Raw genomic sequence first — 19,951 nt, 5'->3', positions numbered from 1 at the left:
GACAAAGACAGAGGTTGTCGCAAGAAGTAAACAAAGCTAATCTTTGTTATGCACTGATTGTATTTCATTTCACTTTGACACTGTAATGACAGTATTGATAAATAAAGAGAGGTTCAGGTTTGTTTCAACCTACGATTTCAACCGTGCATGCCATTACAATGTACTGTAATTAGAATGTATACTATATATTCTTTTAGGATATTGTATATTATTTTCTTTATTTTTTACTCTTCTTTGTCGATATACGTATGCAAATATTAGTGTTATCACACGATTAACGTCTTAAGTCAAATCCATTAAACAATGGATGTCCGCTATTTTTTTGCAACTCAACGCCAAGAAAACGGAAATGCTGATTATCAGTTCTGCTAGACACCGATATTTATTTAATAAAACCACCTTAACATTTGACAACCAATTACACAAGGCGACTCGGTAAAGAATCTGGGTATTATCTTCAACCCAACTCTCTCGTTTGAGTCACACATTAAGAGTGTTACTAAAACGGCATTCTTTCATCTCCATAATATCGCTAAAATTCGTTCCATTTTGTCCACTAGCGACGCTGAGATCATTATTCATGCGTTCGCGATTACTGTAATGTATTATTTTCGGGTCTCCCTATGTCTAGCATTAAAAGATTACAGTTGGTACAAAATGCGGCTGCTAGACTTCTGACAAGAACAAGTACGTTTGATCATATTACGCCTATACTGGCTCACCTTCACTGGCTTCATGTGCACTTGAGATGTGACTTTAAGGTTTTACTACTTACGTATAAAATACTACACGGTTTAGCTCCATCCTATCTTGCTGATTGTATTGTACCATATGTCCCGGCAAGAAATCTGCATTCAAAGAACTCAGGCTTATTAGTGATTCCCAGAGCCAAAAAAAAAAAGTCTGGGGGCTATGGAGCGTTTTCTATTCGGGCTCCAGTACTCTGGAATGCCCTACTGGTAACAGTTAGAGATGCTACCTCAGTAGAAGCATTTAAGTCCAATCTTAAAACTTATTTGTATACTCTAGCCTTTAAATAGACCCCCTTTTTAGACCAGTTGATCTGCCGTTTCTTTTCTTTTCTCTTCTGCTTCCCCCTCTCCCTTGTGGGGGGGGGGGGGGGGTTACAAAGGTCCGGTGGCCATGGATGAAGTGCTGGCTGTCCAGAGTCGGGACCCGGGGTGGACTCTATGGACTGGACTCTCACTGTTGTGTTGGATCCACTGTGGACTGGACTTTTGCTGATGTGTTGGATCCGCTATGGACTGGACTTTCACAATATTAAATCAGACCCACTCGACATCCATTGCTTTCGGTCTCCCCTAGAGAGAGAGAGGGGGGGTGGGGGGGGGGTGTTCCCATATATGCGGTCCTCTCCAAGGTTTCTCATAGTCATTCACATAGACGTCCCACTGGGGTGAGTTTTCCTTGCCCTTATGTGGGCTCTGTATCGAGGATGTCGTTGTGGCTTGTGCAGCCCTTTGAGACACTTGTGATTCAGGGCTATATAAATAAACATTGAATTACAGGATGGCTGTGGGTTACATTAATCATGATTAAATATAATGCATTTTTCCAATCCAAATTAATTGTGTTGCATGAGCAACGAGACTTAAAAAGGGAATATAAAGGAACTTCACATCTTTATTTAACACCACATTTATGCTAACAAGCATCTATTACAGGGGTCCCCAAACTTCTTGACCCGGGGGCCTCATTGGGCGAGCGCGATGATGTCATGTTATAGATGGGAAAATGCATTTTTAGACAATATGATTTGCCTGAGCAGCTAGGAGACACCGAGAGTAACAAGCGGTAGAAAATGGATTAGAAGCGTAACACTAAAAATGTTACCACTATATACTGTAAATATGTCAACATTATACAACTATTGTTTATTTATAAGAATATATGCAAAATAAATGATATATATTTAAACAAGTCATAGTTGAATATGTGCCCGATCTACTAAAGGTTTGTGTGTATTTAAACACGAGCAAACTTGATAGCGCACGCAAATCTGATCTATTAAACTCGTGCTCCGAGAACGGCGTCTCTTCAATGAGCAAAATAGAGGGCGAAATCCATTTAGTGTCCGTCTTGTTTTATATGCAAAATATATGCTGATTTTCAATACACCCACAATACTGTGAAGAGGAGATTAAAATATAATTTAGCACCCTCAATGTGCGTCTATATATAGCGCGTTTGGAAGGTAGGTGCGAACCGGCACAGTAACACACAAATGGCTGTGAGAAGGGAGACGATGGAAGGATAATCCTCCATCCGCGTGCGTGGTGACACTTTTGTACTGTCATAAATAAAAATCCTAGACATATTTTCTACTCAGCAATGACATTTTGTAATTTTGTGGATGCTGAATGACTTTTTGGATACATTTTTTTAATAGCGTTTTTTTTAAGGAGCTATATTATATTAAAACACTTCTTGCAACATGCATTTACTTGCGACAGGATCATTCCAGCGCACTATCGCACAGCTCACTTTTGGCATACTAAAAATTGGTTCCATTAGCTATATTCTTCAAAAAAGGTGACACAGATTACAGTTGTGTGTTGCATGTTTCACTACATAGTAAAAGCACCACAAGTTGGAGCACATGGATGTGTTGTCAATGACAGCTGGTAGTACACGCAAAAACAACATATAAATAAGGTAGTGTGGACCACTTTTGCTTGTATCAATTGTGCAGTGGACCACCCGCAACAAGCCCACCAACAGTACAATGCACATTTTTAAAGTTTACACATTATTTATTTGGGATCTTAGTAAATCAGGAGGATATGTAATCATTGCCATTGGTTTATTAGTTGGTTATTTAGTTGGTTAGTAACATAACTTAAGGTATGGGCTTATTTTCATGGAACTTTCTGGAAATGCCGACATCGAATAAGGAACAACTGATTAGATATTGGGCCTGATTCAAATAATTTCTATTACGTTACGTTACATTTTTGTTACAAACCTCAACTTCCGTGTGTGTATGCCAGCATCCTGCAAAGACAAAGACAGTGGAAACAAACAAAAGCGTTCACGCCGTTTGTTTCATTTTGATGGAGGAAAATTTTCATCTAACTTTCAGGACATGTCAGAAATGGGAAAAGAAACAAGTCGTTACATTTTGGAGATGATCCAGATCATTTCTACTATGTTACCTTATGTTTACGTTACCAGCCTCAACTTCTGTGTGTGTGTGTGTGTGTGTGTGTATGCTAGCGGCAAGGCCTCCACCCACAGAGATAAAAACAGTGGCTGATTGACAGCCACTGTTTTTTTCATTATGCTAATAATAGCACAAGAAATGATGGGTGGATTTTGATTCAACTTTCAGGAAGTGTCAGAAAGGGGATATTGTATGCTCTTTTTATTTTTTTGATTGTGTTTTAGAATCTGTCACTGGTCCAAAACCACAACAAGAAGCTGGCAGTAAATGGCCCCAAGGCAATTCGCATCACTTCAGCAGAGTTGTGTGCACTACATACTTTTCTCAGTCCAAAAGCTATGATAGGAATACAATTTTAAAAACAGACAGAATACCAGGGATGTGGCAATGACGTTAGAGTATAGGTTATATTCACCTGACATCACGAAGATATGCAAAGAACCGTTAAAATCGTGAAAAGGGTAAAAGTTTCTTCAAGGTTCCTTGAGAGGTAATCAAGAAGGGCAAAAGAGTGCAAGATTTTAAAGAAAGACGACGAGAAAAGTGGCATGCACTCCAGTCCAAGGGAGCAGATTTGAAGAACGCACGAGTTTGCAGTGATCACTTTGTTAAAGGTTTGTTTGGTATACTTTTACATTTAGTATTTTTCATTTAGGTATTCTCTTCATGTTATTTGAATTTTATCTTGTTTCGGAGTTCTTAAAACGCATTTTTGCTACGAGTGTTTCGTAAAGCACAAACCCGAAGAGTCTAAATAAATGAAAGTTAATGTTAGCAAGACCTAAAAGAGTTAAACATTTACCAAAGACGGGGAAAAACATGCGTACTGGTCTGGGAACGCGACCGACCAATAATCCTTGTGATCAGTCGACAAATCTTTTTTTCTTTTCTTTTCTTTTTTAAATGTAAAGGGATAGATTCCATAGCATAGTTAGATTTTTTTTGTTCGTATCTGCTATTAGCCGTAAGATCAAGGCCACTTTGTTTTCTGCACAGTAGCCATATTGGTTTACTTCCGTTCAAAAGTCACATGACGGAATACAACTTTGTGCTAGAATCTTTGGAATCAAAAAAATTGCCTATGGAGTCGTTGCTGTACCCATTATAGCCACTAGGGGGCATATTTGCCTGGTGTACTTGCACCAGCACAGAGGGACAAGCGGTAGGAAATGGATGGATGGACTTGCACCCTGGTGTCTTCCAACATCATGTTTCAGAGGAGCAACCATTGGAAAGTAAATCATCGATGCAAACATACAATGTGAATTTGACATTTTTAATTGACATTAATCTTCAGTGTGAAAAGTGTTTTTGTCTCTCGCGGGGCTGAAAATAAATGTTAAAAGAGCTGTAGTTTTTTCAGATTCAAGCTCTATGACAGACTGAAGATGAATTAGGAAGATTATCCAGCAAGAAGAAGAGATCATATTTGTTGTTGTTATTATTGCTGAAGCCTGATGAATGTTGTCAGTCGGGTTCTATAGTAGGCCACTAACTGGCCCGGGGTCCTGGAGTGTCTAAGATCTGAGGGATGAGTACATACTCATGTCTCAAGTTGCCAATTTGTGTGTGTGTGTGTGTGTGTGTGTGTGTGTGTGTGTGTGTATGTGTGTGTGTGAATCCAAAGTGAGGCCATCCAATACGGGATAAAATTAGGCCAGGCAGTCTGTATATTGCTGACAGAGCGGTTTGGCCAAAAAAAGCCTGTGGCGGTGCAAAGCCAACCATAAGGAAAGCAAGGGACACAAGCAGGACACCTCGGCAGTAATGGCCAGCAAACGTAAGGAAATAAATGGTGACCGTTTGAAGTTGTGACAATTAGCGCAGGCTGACAATCAGCCTCGCTGTCAGGTGCATGTGGTAATGGGAAATGATTTATTGTGTGTGTGCAGGGAAGTGCGATTACAAACACACACACACACACACATTGGTGCAACATGTGTTTCATGTCATTTGATTGACTGGTTGGAACATTATACAGAGTGTTTTTACTGCTTATTTAGTGTGGAATTGTGGTTTGTAGTTCGGTCCGAACATGTCAAAAAGTGTAGAAGCTGTCATTGAGCCATTTTCCACCATAAATGTATATCCGAAAATGGAAGTCTTTAGATATACCTCTTCATTTAAATCAACATTAAACTGTGCTAACACTTTATTGAGCAAGGAACCATGTTGTGTGTCTCACTATAGGACAGTAGAATAGCAGTGTTTTCACCCCAAAAAAATATTCTAAAATTTGTAATATATTTATTGTTTTTACTTATTTCTAATTCAATGTATACTGTATATAAACGCTACACATTTTGTAAGAGTATTTTCATGATTCAAGCAGTGTTGAAATATTCAGTGAGTGCTCCATAACGGGTTAATGTTCCAACACATTTAGAAATAAACGCGAACACGCAGCCCTGTGTTGTTCTGACAGACTTACATTCTGAGCTGTGATTTTTCTTCAACAGATAAGCGATCCAAAAGAAGAGGGAGTGTTTTCATTCGGTCGTGATATCTTCAAAAAAAAAAAAAAGATTTGTCATGTACAGAAATAGTTTAGTTACCCTACAGTATTACATAACAAATGATGCTGTATTTCACAGAACCTTAATACGACTAAAAGCAGCAAATGACGAAACTTGTGTTTACGTCCTGGTAATGTTCCTCTCCCATAATGCAAGTAGATGTAAGGTGCATGTGTTGTTTTCCTAGTGATGGACCTGGTCTACTGGAAGAGCATCAGTACAACTGGTGTGGTGTTCACAGGCATGGTGGTGTGTCTGACAACTCTGTTCCAGCTCAGTGCCATCACTGTGCTCGCTCACATCTTTATGGGTGTCATGTGCGTCACCTTCCCCCTTCGCCTGTACTATAAGCTGCTGGAGCTGCTGCGATGCAACCCCGGACTTCACCCTTTCCAGTGAGTTCATCTATGCTCTTCTATATGGGGGTCAAATTGGGGCTCAAAAGGCCATTTGTAACAGTCAGTGAAAGGCATATTCTGAATGTTTTGTATTGTGGTTGTACTTTGCAGAACTGCACTGCATCATATTGAGACGTTTCTAATACAGCATGAGGCTACATTACCGCAATATGAGACACTGCTCTCTGGTACTGCAGCTCTACAACACTGTAAACTCCAACCACAATAATCATAACAGTCCTGTGTTACATCTGTTTGTGTACGCCCCGGTTTATGACACAAAATGATTGCAATATGTTTGGGTTATTATACGACCAATCATCGCATGCCAATGCTTTGTGTAGCCCTAAACAATATTTATGTCATGTCTGTGTGATCATGTTTTGTTTTAGTCATGTTCGGTTTTGTTTTTGGACTCTTTGTGCACTTTTGTTTGTTTTTGTCACCATAGCAACCCATTAGTTTTCACCTGTCATGTCACGCACCTGTTTCACGTTTTGAGTCACACACCTGTTTTCACTGATCATGTCACTGCTATTTAAGCCGATCTGTTTCTGTTGTTCGTCCTGGTGACATTATCATATCTATCTATCCTTTCTACCTCTGCTACCTGTCATGCCAAGCCATTGTTTCATGCACGTTTTTCATGCCACAGTAAGTGTTGTATATTTCATGGTTAGTGTTTTTGCCTTTGTGCAAGTTTTTGTTTCATTAGCCAAGTTTTTGTACTTCCGCCTTGTGCGCGCTTTTCGTTTGTTCTTTTTGTTAGTGTAAAATTAAACATGTACTTACATTCACGCCTTGCCCTCGCCAACTTTCCTTTGCACCATGGGAAAACAAACCCCAAAGTACAATTTATTTTGTGGCCATATTTTGTTCAACACTATTACTCATTTGTTATCTTCATTAGAGTCTTGAAGCACTCCCATACCACCCTAAAGAGAACAGTCACCTCCCCACATACTCAATATGTTTACATTCACTAACAAACACATTGTTGACCTAATGTGTTTAAAACAATTTTTTTTAAACACATCTATACCTTATTTTTTAAAGATGGGATTAACATATCTAGATTATGTAAACCAGTTTCCTCTTGAACGTATACACTCCCATCCATCATTGGATCCGCCGTTCTACAGAAAGCCCACAATGACCTGCTCATTGGGCTTGTGGTTAGAGTGTCCTTCCTGGGACTGGAAATTAGTGAGTTCAAACCCCGGCCGAGTCATACCAAAGACTATTAAAAAAATGGGACTCATTGCTTTCCTGCTTGGCACTCAGCATCAAGGGTTGGAATTTGGGGTTAAATCACCAAAATGATTCCCGAGCGCGGCCACCGCTGCTGCTCACTGCTCCTCTCACCTCCCAGGGGGTGGAACAAGGGGATGGGTCAAATGCAGAGGATAATTTCACCACACCTAGTGTGTGTGTGTGTGACTATCGTTGGGACTTTAACTTTAATATTTACATGCTTATGTCTCAGTTTCATTAATATGGTTTTTCATCAAGCATTCGAACCAGTGGCGTCAGTCCTTTTAATGGGGCTAAAGGCTCCCTAAAATATCCTTACACCTCTCTAAATTATTTGCTGGTGTGGTACATTTAAAACGTTCAGGTTTGTATTTGTATTTTTTTTTTTTTACAAATTTAATATAAATTAGCCAGAATTTTAGTTTTAAAAATCATAAAACCTGTCGTTATTCACTTAAATATGATTATACATATGTTAAGTGTACCTTTACTTCGTAAACTCAAACTGTGGCACATGTACCACTAATGGTACGCGGGCTTCATCTAGTGGTACGTCAAAGAATGAACTGAATATTGAAACAGTGTTACTGTTCAAACTGTGTGTAATGTTACAGTGGCCAAAAATATTAAATATACTTGTTAAATAAAATGTATGCCTTGTTTTTAATGAATATTTAAGCCTGCTATGCTATTGTATTTTAATGTTGGTCATTATGGTGGTACTTGGCATGCCAAGTGTTCTCTCAGGTGGTACTTGGTGAAAATAGGTTTAAGAACCACTGCATTAGAGGATACAAATAATCATAATACATTATTATAACTACTATTAGTGCATCTGAGGGTTAAGTCTACTCTGTCTTAAAATCTAGTGATTCCTTCATTTAGAACTTTAGCCAAGGTTTCTTGAACGTGCCACAATTCTGCGCTATGAGATGCAAAAGAACTTAAACATAACTTTGTCCGATGTTGTCACAAATAGATGTATCATATTTCTAGCTTTCTCATATCACCTCATCCTGGTTCCCAATGGTTGGCACTGTGAGCTAATGCATCAAGGTGAGCTTTGATGACATTGTGACATCTGTGTTCAGTGAAGAGTTGGATGCTGGGTTCGTCGCTACCAGGAGGAAAGGAACATTTTTCAATTTCGTAACAAGCGTGTAAGAAACTAATCAGTCCTGTGTATCATTCTGCGCCATTGAGTGTCCTAACTGAAGCATTCACGCATTGGTAACTCAGTCTCTCTGTAATAATTTTTTTTTAACATGGCTGCAAAATAAACCACCAGGGAGCCAAAGAAAGTTGCAAGTCGTAGCATACTGCTATGGGGTTGCGGCGTGACAATGGTGTGCTTCACAGCGCGGTCTCATTATGCATGCATGTAATTGTTCAGCTGATCATTTACACAAAGTCTTCGCACATTAATTTATCCGTGCCAGCTTTTTGACAAATAAGGTAAGAACCACTATTGAATTCAGAAAAGTATGGCGGTGGTGTCCGTGTAGCTCTCCCTTTTCCTTCTCTCTCTCTCTGCTAAGGCAGATTTTGCCAACAAGTCATCAATAAAAGGTGAAAATAATGGTAACTAATTTATATGCACTTTGCATTGTTTTGTGCATGTACAATTATAATTACTCTCCATAAATTGTGTTGTGTCTGGAATGGATTATTTGGATTTACATTGCTTCCTATGGGACATTGTTTTTCCCTTTTTGTGTACAGTGCATCGATCAGACCTTTTGAAACGGACTAAAAACAAAACCCATCGTAATACTGCACTGTTTGCTAATACGTCATATGTGAATTTGTTTTGTCATAAGACATGCATAGTACCTAATATGCCCAGTGTATCAATATTTAGATCAGGGGAGTCATACCTACGGCCCGCGGGCCTGAACAGGTTTTATCCGACCCGCGGGATGGGTTTGCAAAGTATAAAAATTAGTCGAAATGTTTGAATGAAATAAACTGCTGTTCTAAATGTGTCCACTAGATGTTGCAATAGCAATTATTTGTAGATTATGCTATATTTATATATATATTTATATGTTACTGCACCAGTCGAGGAAAATGAGCAAACTACATATATAACATACTGTAATTTGATTTTGATATTTTTTTTATCTTGATAGATTGAAAATTAACACCAATGAGTTGACTGATGAACAATATCTCATAATTTATTCAGAAAGTATAAATAAAGATAAAATAATATTAACCGCAACAAATAAGTGTAAAAAAAACAAAACAACAACAACATTATGATTTGTACATTTTTAGAATATGCTTGTTCTATTTTTAAACAAAAGAAAACAATCTGAAGTTGTCTTTATTTTTACGTTATCGTGCCGTGATTATACCAGTCCGGCTCACTTGGGAGTAGATTTTTCTCCCTGTGGCCCCCGATCTAAAATGAGTTTGACACCCCTGATTTAGATAGATACTTAATCCCCTTGGAGAAATTCAGGCATCGCTCTTGTAGCTCACACAATAAATACCATTTGTAAAAATCTAGAAATATTTTGGTCAAAAGTCACTGATGTACTTGAAAGAGGGCATGCTGGCTCGCAATATTTGTTTTAGTTCACCCAAAATGTTTAATGGGGTTCAGGTCAGGGTTCTGTGAAAGTTCTTCCTAAAATCATACTTGTATCCCAAATGTCATAGTAAGATCAAGGAGGGAGGATTAACACTACCGTCTCCATACTTTTGTCCATATATAATCACACGTGTGTGTGTGTGTGTGTGTTGCCAGGGCCTACCTGGACCACGACAGCTCTCTGACAGACAAGGAGACAGTAATGTTGGTAGAAGAGTTGGTGCTGCTGATTGCGTTTGCCTTCACAGAGCTCAAACGTCTTATTTTTATTGACAACGTGTTCGACTCGCTCAAGGTCTGACTGTGAGAACAAGAGAAAACAAAACAAAACGAAAGAACAAAACATGTGAATCACCAACTCATCCAACTTTTTCTTTTTTCTCTCAGTTTGTTTTACTGCTGTACATGCTGGCCTACGTTGGCGTCTTCACCACAGGACTGACTCTGATCATAACTGGTGAGTTTGAACAGTGAATATGTTCTTGGAAAGACAGAAAAAACATGATATGACACATATTACATATAAAAATACTGAGTAGTGTATTTCAAGACGGATTGTCTGTGAGTACTTGTAGTTTACTTCAACTACATCAAGTAAAGGTAGCTGATTGGCTCCTAAACGGTACTTTCAACTGAATCAGTGTCATTTTCTTATTGGAACTCACCCAAAATATTACACATATAAAAATACTCAAATGTGGCCCCATCTCCAACAACGTTGTCTTTATTGTACAAGGTTAGGGATAAATTATTTGAGTAACAGGACAGACAGTTGTTTTTTTTTAATCATAGAAATAACATAAATGAAATATAATAGAATATTGACACAAAGCACATTAGTGATAACTTCTTTTTTTTTTTTTTTTAAAGTAAACACCAAAGAATAATTTAAATAACAGCGCTGCGCTGAGATTTTAATTCCCTCACTCGTAGTTGAAATATCAAATATAAAGGAAAAATACATGCTATGGTCTTTCCATAGCATAGAGCAGTGGTTGTCAAACCTGTTTTTATCAAGTACCTCCTTAGAAAAAACTTAGCTCTCCAAGTACCACTATAATGGCCAACATTAAAATATAGTGACCTAGTAGGCCTAAGTATTCATTAAAAACGAGACAGAGGTTTTATTTAACAAGTATATTTCATATTTCTGGCCACTGTAACATTACATGCAGTTTGAACAGTAACATTGTATTTGAATACAGAAAAAAACCCTACTGTACTTTAATCAAGTGATTCTTTGGCGTACCACTAGATGGAACCCGCATACCACAGTTTGAGAATCACTGGCCTAGAGTGTGTGATGTAACTTCTTGTGGACTATGTGACTTGCGTAATATTAGTTTTTTATAGAAGGGGTTAATGTGTTAGGGCAGAGGTCTTCAACAGGGGTTTGTGAACCTCAGAGGGATCGTAAAATCTTTGATTACCGGTAAATAAAAAAATAAAAAAAAATTCCCATGCAATTTTTCCACGAACGTAAATGTCTTTACATAGACCGTAACATTGATCTAACACACTGCAGTGTAGTTTAAAAATGGCATTGGCATGGACCAACCAGCACATTTTGCGAATAGCCAGCGAGCAATTAGCACTATAGTTGTCAGCAAGCGGTTAGGGCACCAGTTGCCAGCTAGCAAATAGCAGCACTATACTGTATTATTTGAATATCTTAGTATTGCACAATAACAAGGTACCTTGAGAACCAGTTTATGTAAGTAGGGGGTCCCCACTCCATCTCTCCATCAGTTTGGGGGTCCCTTAGCCTGGAAAATAAAGAAGTTAAAGGTTACAAGATTGAGTGAAAACCCAGGGACACGACTAAATTGTGCGAGTAGTTGGAATATGGGATTAACACAAATATTTAGAAGCACATACAGTACGGGTGAAAAGTTTTGGACACACCTCAATTCAATGAGTTTTCTTTATTTTCATGACTATTTACCTTGTAGATTGTCACTGAAGGCATCAAAACTATGATACCTGTGAAGTGAAAACCATTTCATCTCTTGAAGCTCATCGAGAGAATGCCAAGAGTGTGCGAAAAGGTAATCAGAGCAAAGGGTGGCTATTTTGAAGAACTAGAATATAAAACATGTTTTCAGTTATTTCACCTTTTTCTGTTAAGTACATAAATCCACATGTGTTAATTCATAGTTTTGATGCCTCCAGTGACAATCTACAATGTAAATAGTCATGAAAATAAAGAACACATTGAATGAGAAGGTGTGTCCAAACTTTTGGCGTGTACTGAATGTATATTTTCTGACTAAATTAAATTATATTTCTTGGTAAAAAATAATTTTTACAAGCAACAAATGTTTATTTGTTAGTGTTCAAAGTAGTTTGAAATACAAATTTCAAATTGTATCAATTAAATATACAAATCAGATCAATGTGCTGCACATTTTAATAAAAGTATTAAACAATTAATTTTAATGGGAAGTTTTTTTCCTGAAGACACAGATTCGGTGTCCATAGGGTCCTTATTCAACAAGGTTTTTCTGGTTATTTTTCAGAAACACAATTACTTTTTTCCTGGCCAAGTTGACATTCTTCCACTTGCCTGAAAGTGCCCTGTGCTAGATTAAGTCATATCTCGCAGAAAGAAAACAAGCAGTACAAATTGAACAGGCTGCTCATCCTGTCTCACTTGCTCTGCTGGAGTCCCCCTAGGCTCAGTATTGGGGCCAATATTATTCAGTCTGTATGTAAATGACCTACCCTTGGTTTGTAACACGGTACAATTATATGTTGATTATACAGTTCTGTATACACATGCCAAAACAAAAGCCGGTGCAGCAGCAATTCTCTCCGGAGCCATGGTCCCAGTCTCTCTCTGGCTCCAGAACTCCTGTATACACTTAAATTCTAAAAAAAAAAAAAAAAACTGTATGCGTGATTTTCTCGTGTCAACCAGCAGGGGGTGAACAGACATCTGTTCTGGTCAATGGAAAGCATCTAGAGGTGGTACAACAATTCAAATATCTCGAAGTAATCTTTGATTCAAACGTAACTTTCAAAGACCATGTTAAAAAAAGGCTAACATTGTTAAATTTAACTTGGCAAACTGTAAACATATAAAGCCATACTTGATGGTAGAGTCTGCAAAGGTATATAGGCATCAGAGGTGGGTAGAGTAGCCAGAAATTGTACTCAAGTAAGAGTACTGTTACTTTAGAGATTTATTACTCAAGTAAAAGTAAGGAGTAGTCACCCAAATATTTACTTGAGTAAAAGTAAAAAGTATGTTGTAAAAAAACTACTCAAGTACTGAGTAACTGATGAGTAACATACACACACATATCATACATATATATATATATACACACACACACACATATATATACACACACACACACACATACATATATATATATATATATATATATATATATATATATATACACACATTGATATATACAGTATATAATTTATATTTATTTTTTTGCCGTTTTTGTTTACATGTTAATAGTGTTTTAATGAATATACATGCATGTTTAACACATATAGATTCCTTTCTTTCATGAAGACAAGAATATAAATTGGTGTATTACCTGATTCTGATGACTTGCATTGATTGTAATCAGACAGTAGTGATGACAAACGTCCACGTTTTCAAATGGAAAGGAAAAAAAGTTCCTCCTTTCTGTCCAATACCACATGAAAGTGGTTGGTTTTTGGCATCTTATATGTCCAGCTTCCATATTCGTTTTTATACACTTTACAAGAAACACATTGGCGGCAAACTCCGTAGCTTGCTAGCTTGTTTGCGCAGGCTTTCGGAGACTCTTATTTTGAAAGCGCAGGCGCGATGGAGCGGCACTTTTATTGTGAAGACAGGAACTGTGCAGTCAGTCTTTAGGCTTTTGACGCTTTTGAAATAAAAAAATTTCTTTTTTCCTTCACACTTTTGATTGATTTATTGGAACTTGTATTAGTAGATTGCACAGTACAGTACATATTCCGTACAATTGACCACTAAATGGTAACACCCCAATAAGTTTTTCAACTTGTTTAAGTCAGGTCATGTGACCCCTGGCTCTGTTTGATTGGTCCAACGTCACCAGTGACTGCATCTGATTGGTGGAACGGAGTGAACGTCACCAGTGACTGTATTTGTTGAAACGCAGGCACTATGAAGGTCTGTCTGACAGACCAAAACAAACAAAGCGTGCATTAACAGATCGATAAAAATTAGTAACGAGTAGCGAGCTGAATGTAGATAAAAGTAGCGGAGTAAAAGTAGCGTTTCTTCTCTATAAATATACTCAAGTAAAAGTAAAAGTATGTTGCATTAAAACTACTCTTAGAAGTACAATTTATCCCAAAAGTTACTCAAGTAGATGTAACGGAGTAAATGTAGCGCGTTACTACCCACATCTGATAGGCATACTATGATATTTAGTCACGTGAAATATGACTAAGTCCCACACGCCTGGGAGCACTTTGAGGCCACTCAAGTCTCCGTCTAAGAAAACACTTAAAACTCTAGACAGGAAGCCCTTGCAGTAGCATTATTGTAACACTGTAAGCAAGTATAATATTTTAGATTTTGAGAGCTACCAAAAGTTTCTGGATGCTTGCCTTATTTTTAAAGTTGTAAGTAGAATTGCTTCCCCACCTTTGATGGATTATTTATGGAAACAAAACCAACAATGGAGTCAGAACCAGAGCACTAACCAGGGGAGACCGTAGTATTCAATGGCGCAGGACTACAATCAGCCAAATGGTACTGTCTGTTAGAGGCACAACATTATGGAATTCTTTACCGGAGCACATAAGAAACTATGAGACCTACCTGACTTTAAAAGCGTCCTTAAAATTGGTTGAAGTCAAACCAGTCATGCTCCCATAGATTAATTTCTCCTTGCAATCTATTTTAAAACTCTGATTATTTGTACCTGTGGTGTTAGTTTGTCTATTGTGTCCATAGTGTCTATGTATTTGTGTTTTTCTACCTCCCTAAGACATTGGATGCAATTTAGCTCTTGTACTAATTCCGGCATATTTATCTTGAAGCTGTTCTTTTGCTGACACATTGATTAATATGTACCGTCTTAATTCAAATAAACACACAAAAAAAAGTCTAATGTGAATATTTGTGTTACAGCTGTGATTGCTGTTTTTTCCTTCCCTCTTCTCTACAAAAAACAGCAGGTAAGATTTGAAATGTACGATTATAAGTGGAAAAAGATCCAATTCAAGAGTTGTAAGCTCAGTTAGCGAGGTATTCATATAACAATAGCCGTATTGTATCCTATTGTGATAAGTATTTACTGTAATATTTTGCATCGGTGGTGTGGCTAAAGAAGATAACTAAAATACTAGAAACGTCTTGGAGTATGATGCATGCAGTCAGTAGAGGTTTTCCATGCGGGCCACATGGGCAATTTTTCTTGGAGCAGTGTTTCTGAAATAGTAGGTCAAAACCCCTTCGGTAGTCGGGGTGCGGTGTCAGTAGCATACTTGCCAACCCTCCCGAATTTCAGTGCCTCTCCCGAAAATCTCCCGGGACAACCATTCTCCCGAATTTCTCCCGACTTCCAGCCGGACCTGAGTGAGGACAGCCTGTTGTCACGTCCGCTTTTCCTCCGGCCCAGTCACGTTATAACATCTACGGCTTGGAGCTCAGTGCTCAACTGCACACACAACAAGAAGGAGACTATTATATATGTCTCCGTTATCCATAGGTTTATCTATAACCCATAAAGTAGGCATTTTCTCAGCGTGTGTTTATTCCAGTCGGCACGTTAATACACTGACACACAACATCTGGATTCCCATCATGCATTGCTTCAAAACTACGGCAAGTAGTAATGTCCAAACAAAGATAGTGACAGAATAGAACGAGGATGGACAATTCAACCCGAAACTCACTGCTTTCCTGCTAATTAAAGTTCACCTATGCTCCTTCAAAGGCTGTGCTACTGGTTGCAAAGCATTGCACTTTCAAATACAATAATGAGTAGAGAGGAGTGTTATGTGTGTGTATATGTGTAAATAAATGAACACTGAAATTCAAGTATTTATTTAATATACTATATATATATATATATATATATATATATATATATATACACATACACACATAAAATAAATACTTGAATTTCAGTGCATATATATATATATATATATATACACACATATATATATACATATATATATATATAATAAATACTTGAATTTCAGTGCAAATTCAAATATTTATTTCATATACAGTATATATATATATAAATATATATATATATATATATATATATATATATATATATATAAATAAAAGAAATACTGAATATATATTTATATATATAAAATAAATACTGAATATATATATATATATATATATATATATATATATACTTGAATTTGAGTGCAAATTCAAATATTTTTCATTTACAGTATATATATATATATATATATATATATATATATATATATAAATAAAAGAAATACTTGAATTTCAGTGAATTCTAGCTATAAATATACTCCCACCCCTTAACCCCGCCCCCTGCCCCGCCCATCTCCCAAACTCTGAGGTCTCAAGGTTGGCAAGTATGGTCAGTGGGGTCGCAAGTAGCAACATCATTTGTGTCTAAACTCTAGTATTCATGTTAGACTGATACAGAAGCCTGCAGCGAGGTGGCAACAATGCTCAATGTAATTAACAGACACCCTGTTCTACCCAGTAGCACTAGTAAGTACACAGGAACACATGTACACAGCTAATGGAGGCAAAAAGATGAGGTTTGTGACAGAATTGAAAAGAAAAAAAGGAGTCAATGTCTGTGGCATATATAAAGAATATAACTCAGTGTGTTGTACAGATAAATAAATACATATAATCAAGTTCTCAATAGTAATTAAATTCGAAGGCGGGTGTCGCAGAATATTTCTGTACTACAAAATATGCATTTTACAGTGACTTATGACTTAACGGAGCTAATGTTAGCATATGTGCCGCTAAAACAAACAAAAAACCTTTTCTAGTTGGTAGTGACAGTTTTGTAAGCTGAAACGCAAACATTTCTATGATATAAATATTATTTTTTAATGTTTTTAAAGTAAACATTAAAAAGTTGTGCTCCTTTGTTTGACATGTCACTTTTTGCAGTGTAGTTTAATTGCGGTCATGTGACAGCCAGGGTTCGTTTGATTGGTGAAATGGAGTTAAGGGTAACTAGCGCTTACTTTGAATTGGTTAAAAAGAGTCATCTGACTGCGCCTTATGCTTATTCAGGACAATGAACAATCTGGTTTACAGGCTGTAAACGAGCCAGATTATAGCATAGTTGCTAATTTACATCTGTAGTCCCAAGACATAAAAACACAAACACAAGACAATATAATAATATAATATAATGAAACAATGAAAACAAGGAAATTAGACAAGGGGACGGTATGACTGAAATTTTAAGAGACAATTTCAGATACCTTTTAAAAGGTGTAAAAAGTGGGACATTTTCTAATATTTATGGGAAGTCTGTTCCAGAAATGACTTCCTTGGACTGACAGAACTGTTTGTCCAAAGGTTGTCTTTCTGCTGGGGATATCAAGGTCTCTTCTGGAGGAGGCCCCTGTGCCAAAACCTCTGTCAGTCCTCAGTTTATATGTGGAGAGTGGGGCCGGGGGCCTGTCCGTGAAAACGTTATCAATTAAACAACTGTTTTTAAAATGAATGAAATGTTACACTGATGGAATGACGGAGGCCTTTGATCAAGGATGCTTATAGATTGTTTAAATAACATTTCTATTGGTTCTAATATTCCGTTTCCAGTTGAGTGACCAGGTTTTGATGCAGTAATCTATGTTGGAAAATATCATTAAGTGTACAAACATCTTAGCAAACCTAAATGTCATGGAAGGTTTAATTTGTTTAAAATTCTGCAGATTGAACTTTTTTTGCCATTGGTTTGATTGGTTATTTTTTTTATAAGAAAGTGCTGGTATCAAGGTACTTTAAAATCAAGTTCAACCCCCCCAGGAACAAACCGGACGGCACTATTTTTTTGGGAACACACCGGACGGCACTATTTTTTTGGGAACACACACTGAAACAGATTTGTTTTTGTTTAACAACAAATAAGGTTTAAGGAGACAATTCTGGATACTTACAAAGGACTGATGGTAGGATGCATGATGCTTCCTGTGGGCGTAGAGATAATGGTATCATCAGTATTCATTTGAAAGTTCACATTCATGCTAACATTTGGCAGGCCATTTATATATAAAGAAAACAATACCGGTCCTAGAATAGAGCTTTGTGGAACACCAAAGAATCACTTGATGAAAGTGCAGTGTTTTATTTTCCTATATTCAAACTGTGTAATGTTGCAGTGGCCAAAAGTATTAAATATGATTGTTAAAACCTCTGTGTTGTTTTTAAGGCATACTTAAGCCTACTACGATACTGTATTTTGTAATGTATTATGTTGGTACTTAGAGAGCCAAGTTTTTTCTGAGATAATAGTTGGGGAAAAAAGTTTGGAAACCACTGATGTAAACCACAAGGAAGTGTTTTAAACACTCATTTGATGTGTCAATCAACATGTTGGGCTAACTGAAGACTCTAAATATTTGTGAATGTGAGCATGAGTATGTGTCCTAAATGTACTTCTTTATGATGCCTCAGGTGAGGATAAGAAGGATTGTAAGAATTTACAAAGCTTTTGAGAAGAAAATCAGAAACTGGTAAGTACCTCAAACAATGAGCACCTTGTTGGGCCTTTTTAAACGTGACACGGTGTTTCTGCATCAGGTGTCTCAGTGTGTACGAGGCAGTGAGATCCTCTCGTCCAGCAGCTGCTGCCTCGAAAGCTCCAGCTGTGAAAGTGAAAGCCAAGTAAAGACATCATCCAGAGCGTTTACATTGGTCAAAACGATGACGGTGGTGGCGCGTCTTCAGTGGGGCCGCTCACTTCTGTTAGTCCACCATGACGTTGGGTTAGGAGCTGCAATCTAATCAATGCTGACAGCTGAAAACAAAGCTGCTATTCATTACTGGAGAAGGGGGAGGGGAGGAAATGTATTCACCAAGATACTTTCTCTGTGTGTGTGTGCGTGTGCGTGTGCGTGTGCATGTGTGCGTGTGTGGGCAAACTGCTTCACACATCCACTTCAATCAGTGACAGCACACACAAGAAAATTGTTTTTGTTGTTTGTCTGTGCAGGCAACAGGTCTATTTTTACATTAACACGAGCTCCGTGTTCCTGTCGGGTAGCAAAATAAAGCTCCTTGCCCACCAGCATCATTAGAATAAAACTGATATGACCATCCCCTATGCCGATTATTACTGAATGTTTTAGTGTGTGCATTGAGGAGGACATTTGTGTGACTTTTATACAGTATGTGCAATTTCATCTACTTCTGATGTTATAAAACAACAACATCTATCCATCCATTTTCTACCGCTTGTCCATCTTGGGGTCATACATGAGCAAATTCAACTTCATGTGCATAGCATAAGGACTTAAAATGGCACAATACTATCCTAGATAGTAATTCACATGCAAAATGTTTTGAAGAAATATTTAGAATTTACCTCCTGGGTGGTCCTGATTCGGTAAACACGCAGATTGTTTTTTTTATTGGCCTGCAGCATGCTCATTATTATTATTTAAATATACTGTAGTACACTAATTTGTCCCCTATAACAAAAAGCTTGTTTAGATAGCTTAGAATATGTTAACCTACATTATAGTGTCTTTAATGTAAAAAAAATTATCAAAGTGACCCAGCTGCATCCTACACTTTTTTTTTTCCAGTGGAAGAAGTTTACAGGAGAGGTTACGACACTAGTGTAAAAAATTCATGACTGCAGAACTTTATGTGACTTGCTGGTGCTAGTATTTCTTGACAAATTGCTACTGTTCTGCAAATGTATGTATCTGTTTATCAAGTGCTTTTATTTAAAAGAAGTTGCTAAAGATCAATAATACTGCACACCATGTCTTAATGAGCCACATGTACAACACATACTGGTCCACTGTATACACAATA

At 37.4% G+C, this 19,951-nt stretch overlaps 1 protein-coding gene and 1 long non-coding RNA gene across 3 annotated transcripts; one reads left to right on the top strand and one right to left on the bottom strand.

Moving 5' to 3' along the window:
• Nucleotides 1-2,731: 2,731 nt before the first annotated feature.
• LOC133607489 (uncharacterized) lies at nt 2,732-18,908 on the bottom strand. 2 transcript variants are annotated; one of them, XR_009815419.2, is made up of 5 exons: nt 18,651-18,908; nt 18,067-18,097; nt 11,649-11,717; nt 5,616-5,690; nt 2,732-3,015 (listed from the first exon to the last, which is right to left on the bottom strand). It is a non-coding gene; the product is annotated as an uncharacterized lncRNA (long non-coding RNA). The 2 variants fall into 2 exon arrangements; XR_009815418.2 differs by lacking the exon at nt 2,732-3,015 and having other exon boundaries at nt 4,517-5,690; nt 18,651-18,903.
• On the top strand, nt 4,952-18,797 carry rtn2b (reticulon 2b). The gene is made up of 7 exons (XM_061962165.1): nt 4,952-4,964; nt 5,888-6,095; nt 10,108-10,246; nt 10,339-10,408; nt 15,065-15,111; nt 18,584-18,642; nt 18,710-18,797. The coding sequence occupies exons 1-7, from the start codon at nt 4,952-4,954 to the stop codon at nt 18,795-18,797; spliced, it is 624 nt and encodes a 207-aa protein (XP_061818149.1).
• Nucleotides 18,909-19,951: the final 1,043 nt, after the last annotated feature.

This window comes from Nerophis lumbriciformis, linkage group LG09, assembly GCF_033978685.3.
Source record: "Nerophis lumbriciformis linkage group LG09, RoL_Nlum_v2.1, whole genome shotgun sequence".
NCBI classification, from domain to species: domain Eukaryota; kingdom Metazoa; phylum Chordata; class Actinopteri; order Syngnathiformes; family Syngnathidae; genus Nerophis; species Nerophis lumbriciformis.
Note: the sequence above shows the minus strand (reverse complement) of the source record. Positions and strands in the feature narration are given on the sequence as shown.

Excerpts from the sequence above, each read along its gene's own strand:
- rtn2b (XM_061962165.1), top strand. Across the intron at positions 6,096-10,107 it reads CCCGGACTTCACCCTTTCCA|GGCCTACCTGGACCACGACA; the intron begins GTGAGTTCATCT and ends GTGTGTTGCCAG. Across the intron at positions 15,112-18,583 it reads TTCTCTACAAAAAACAGCAG|GTGAGGATAAGAAGGATTGT; the intron begins GTAAGATTTGAA and ends ATGATGCCTCAG.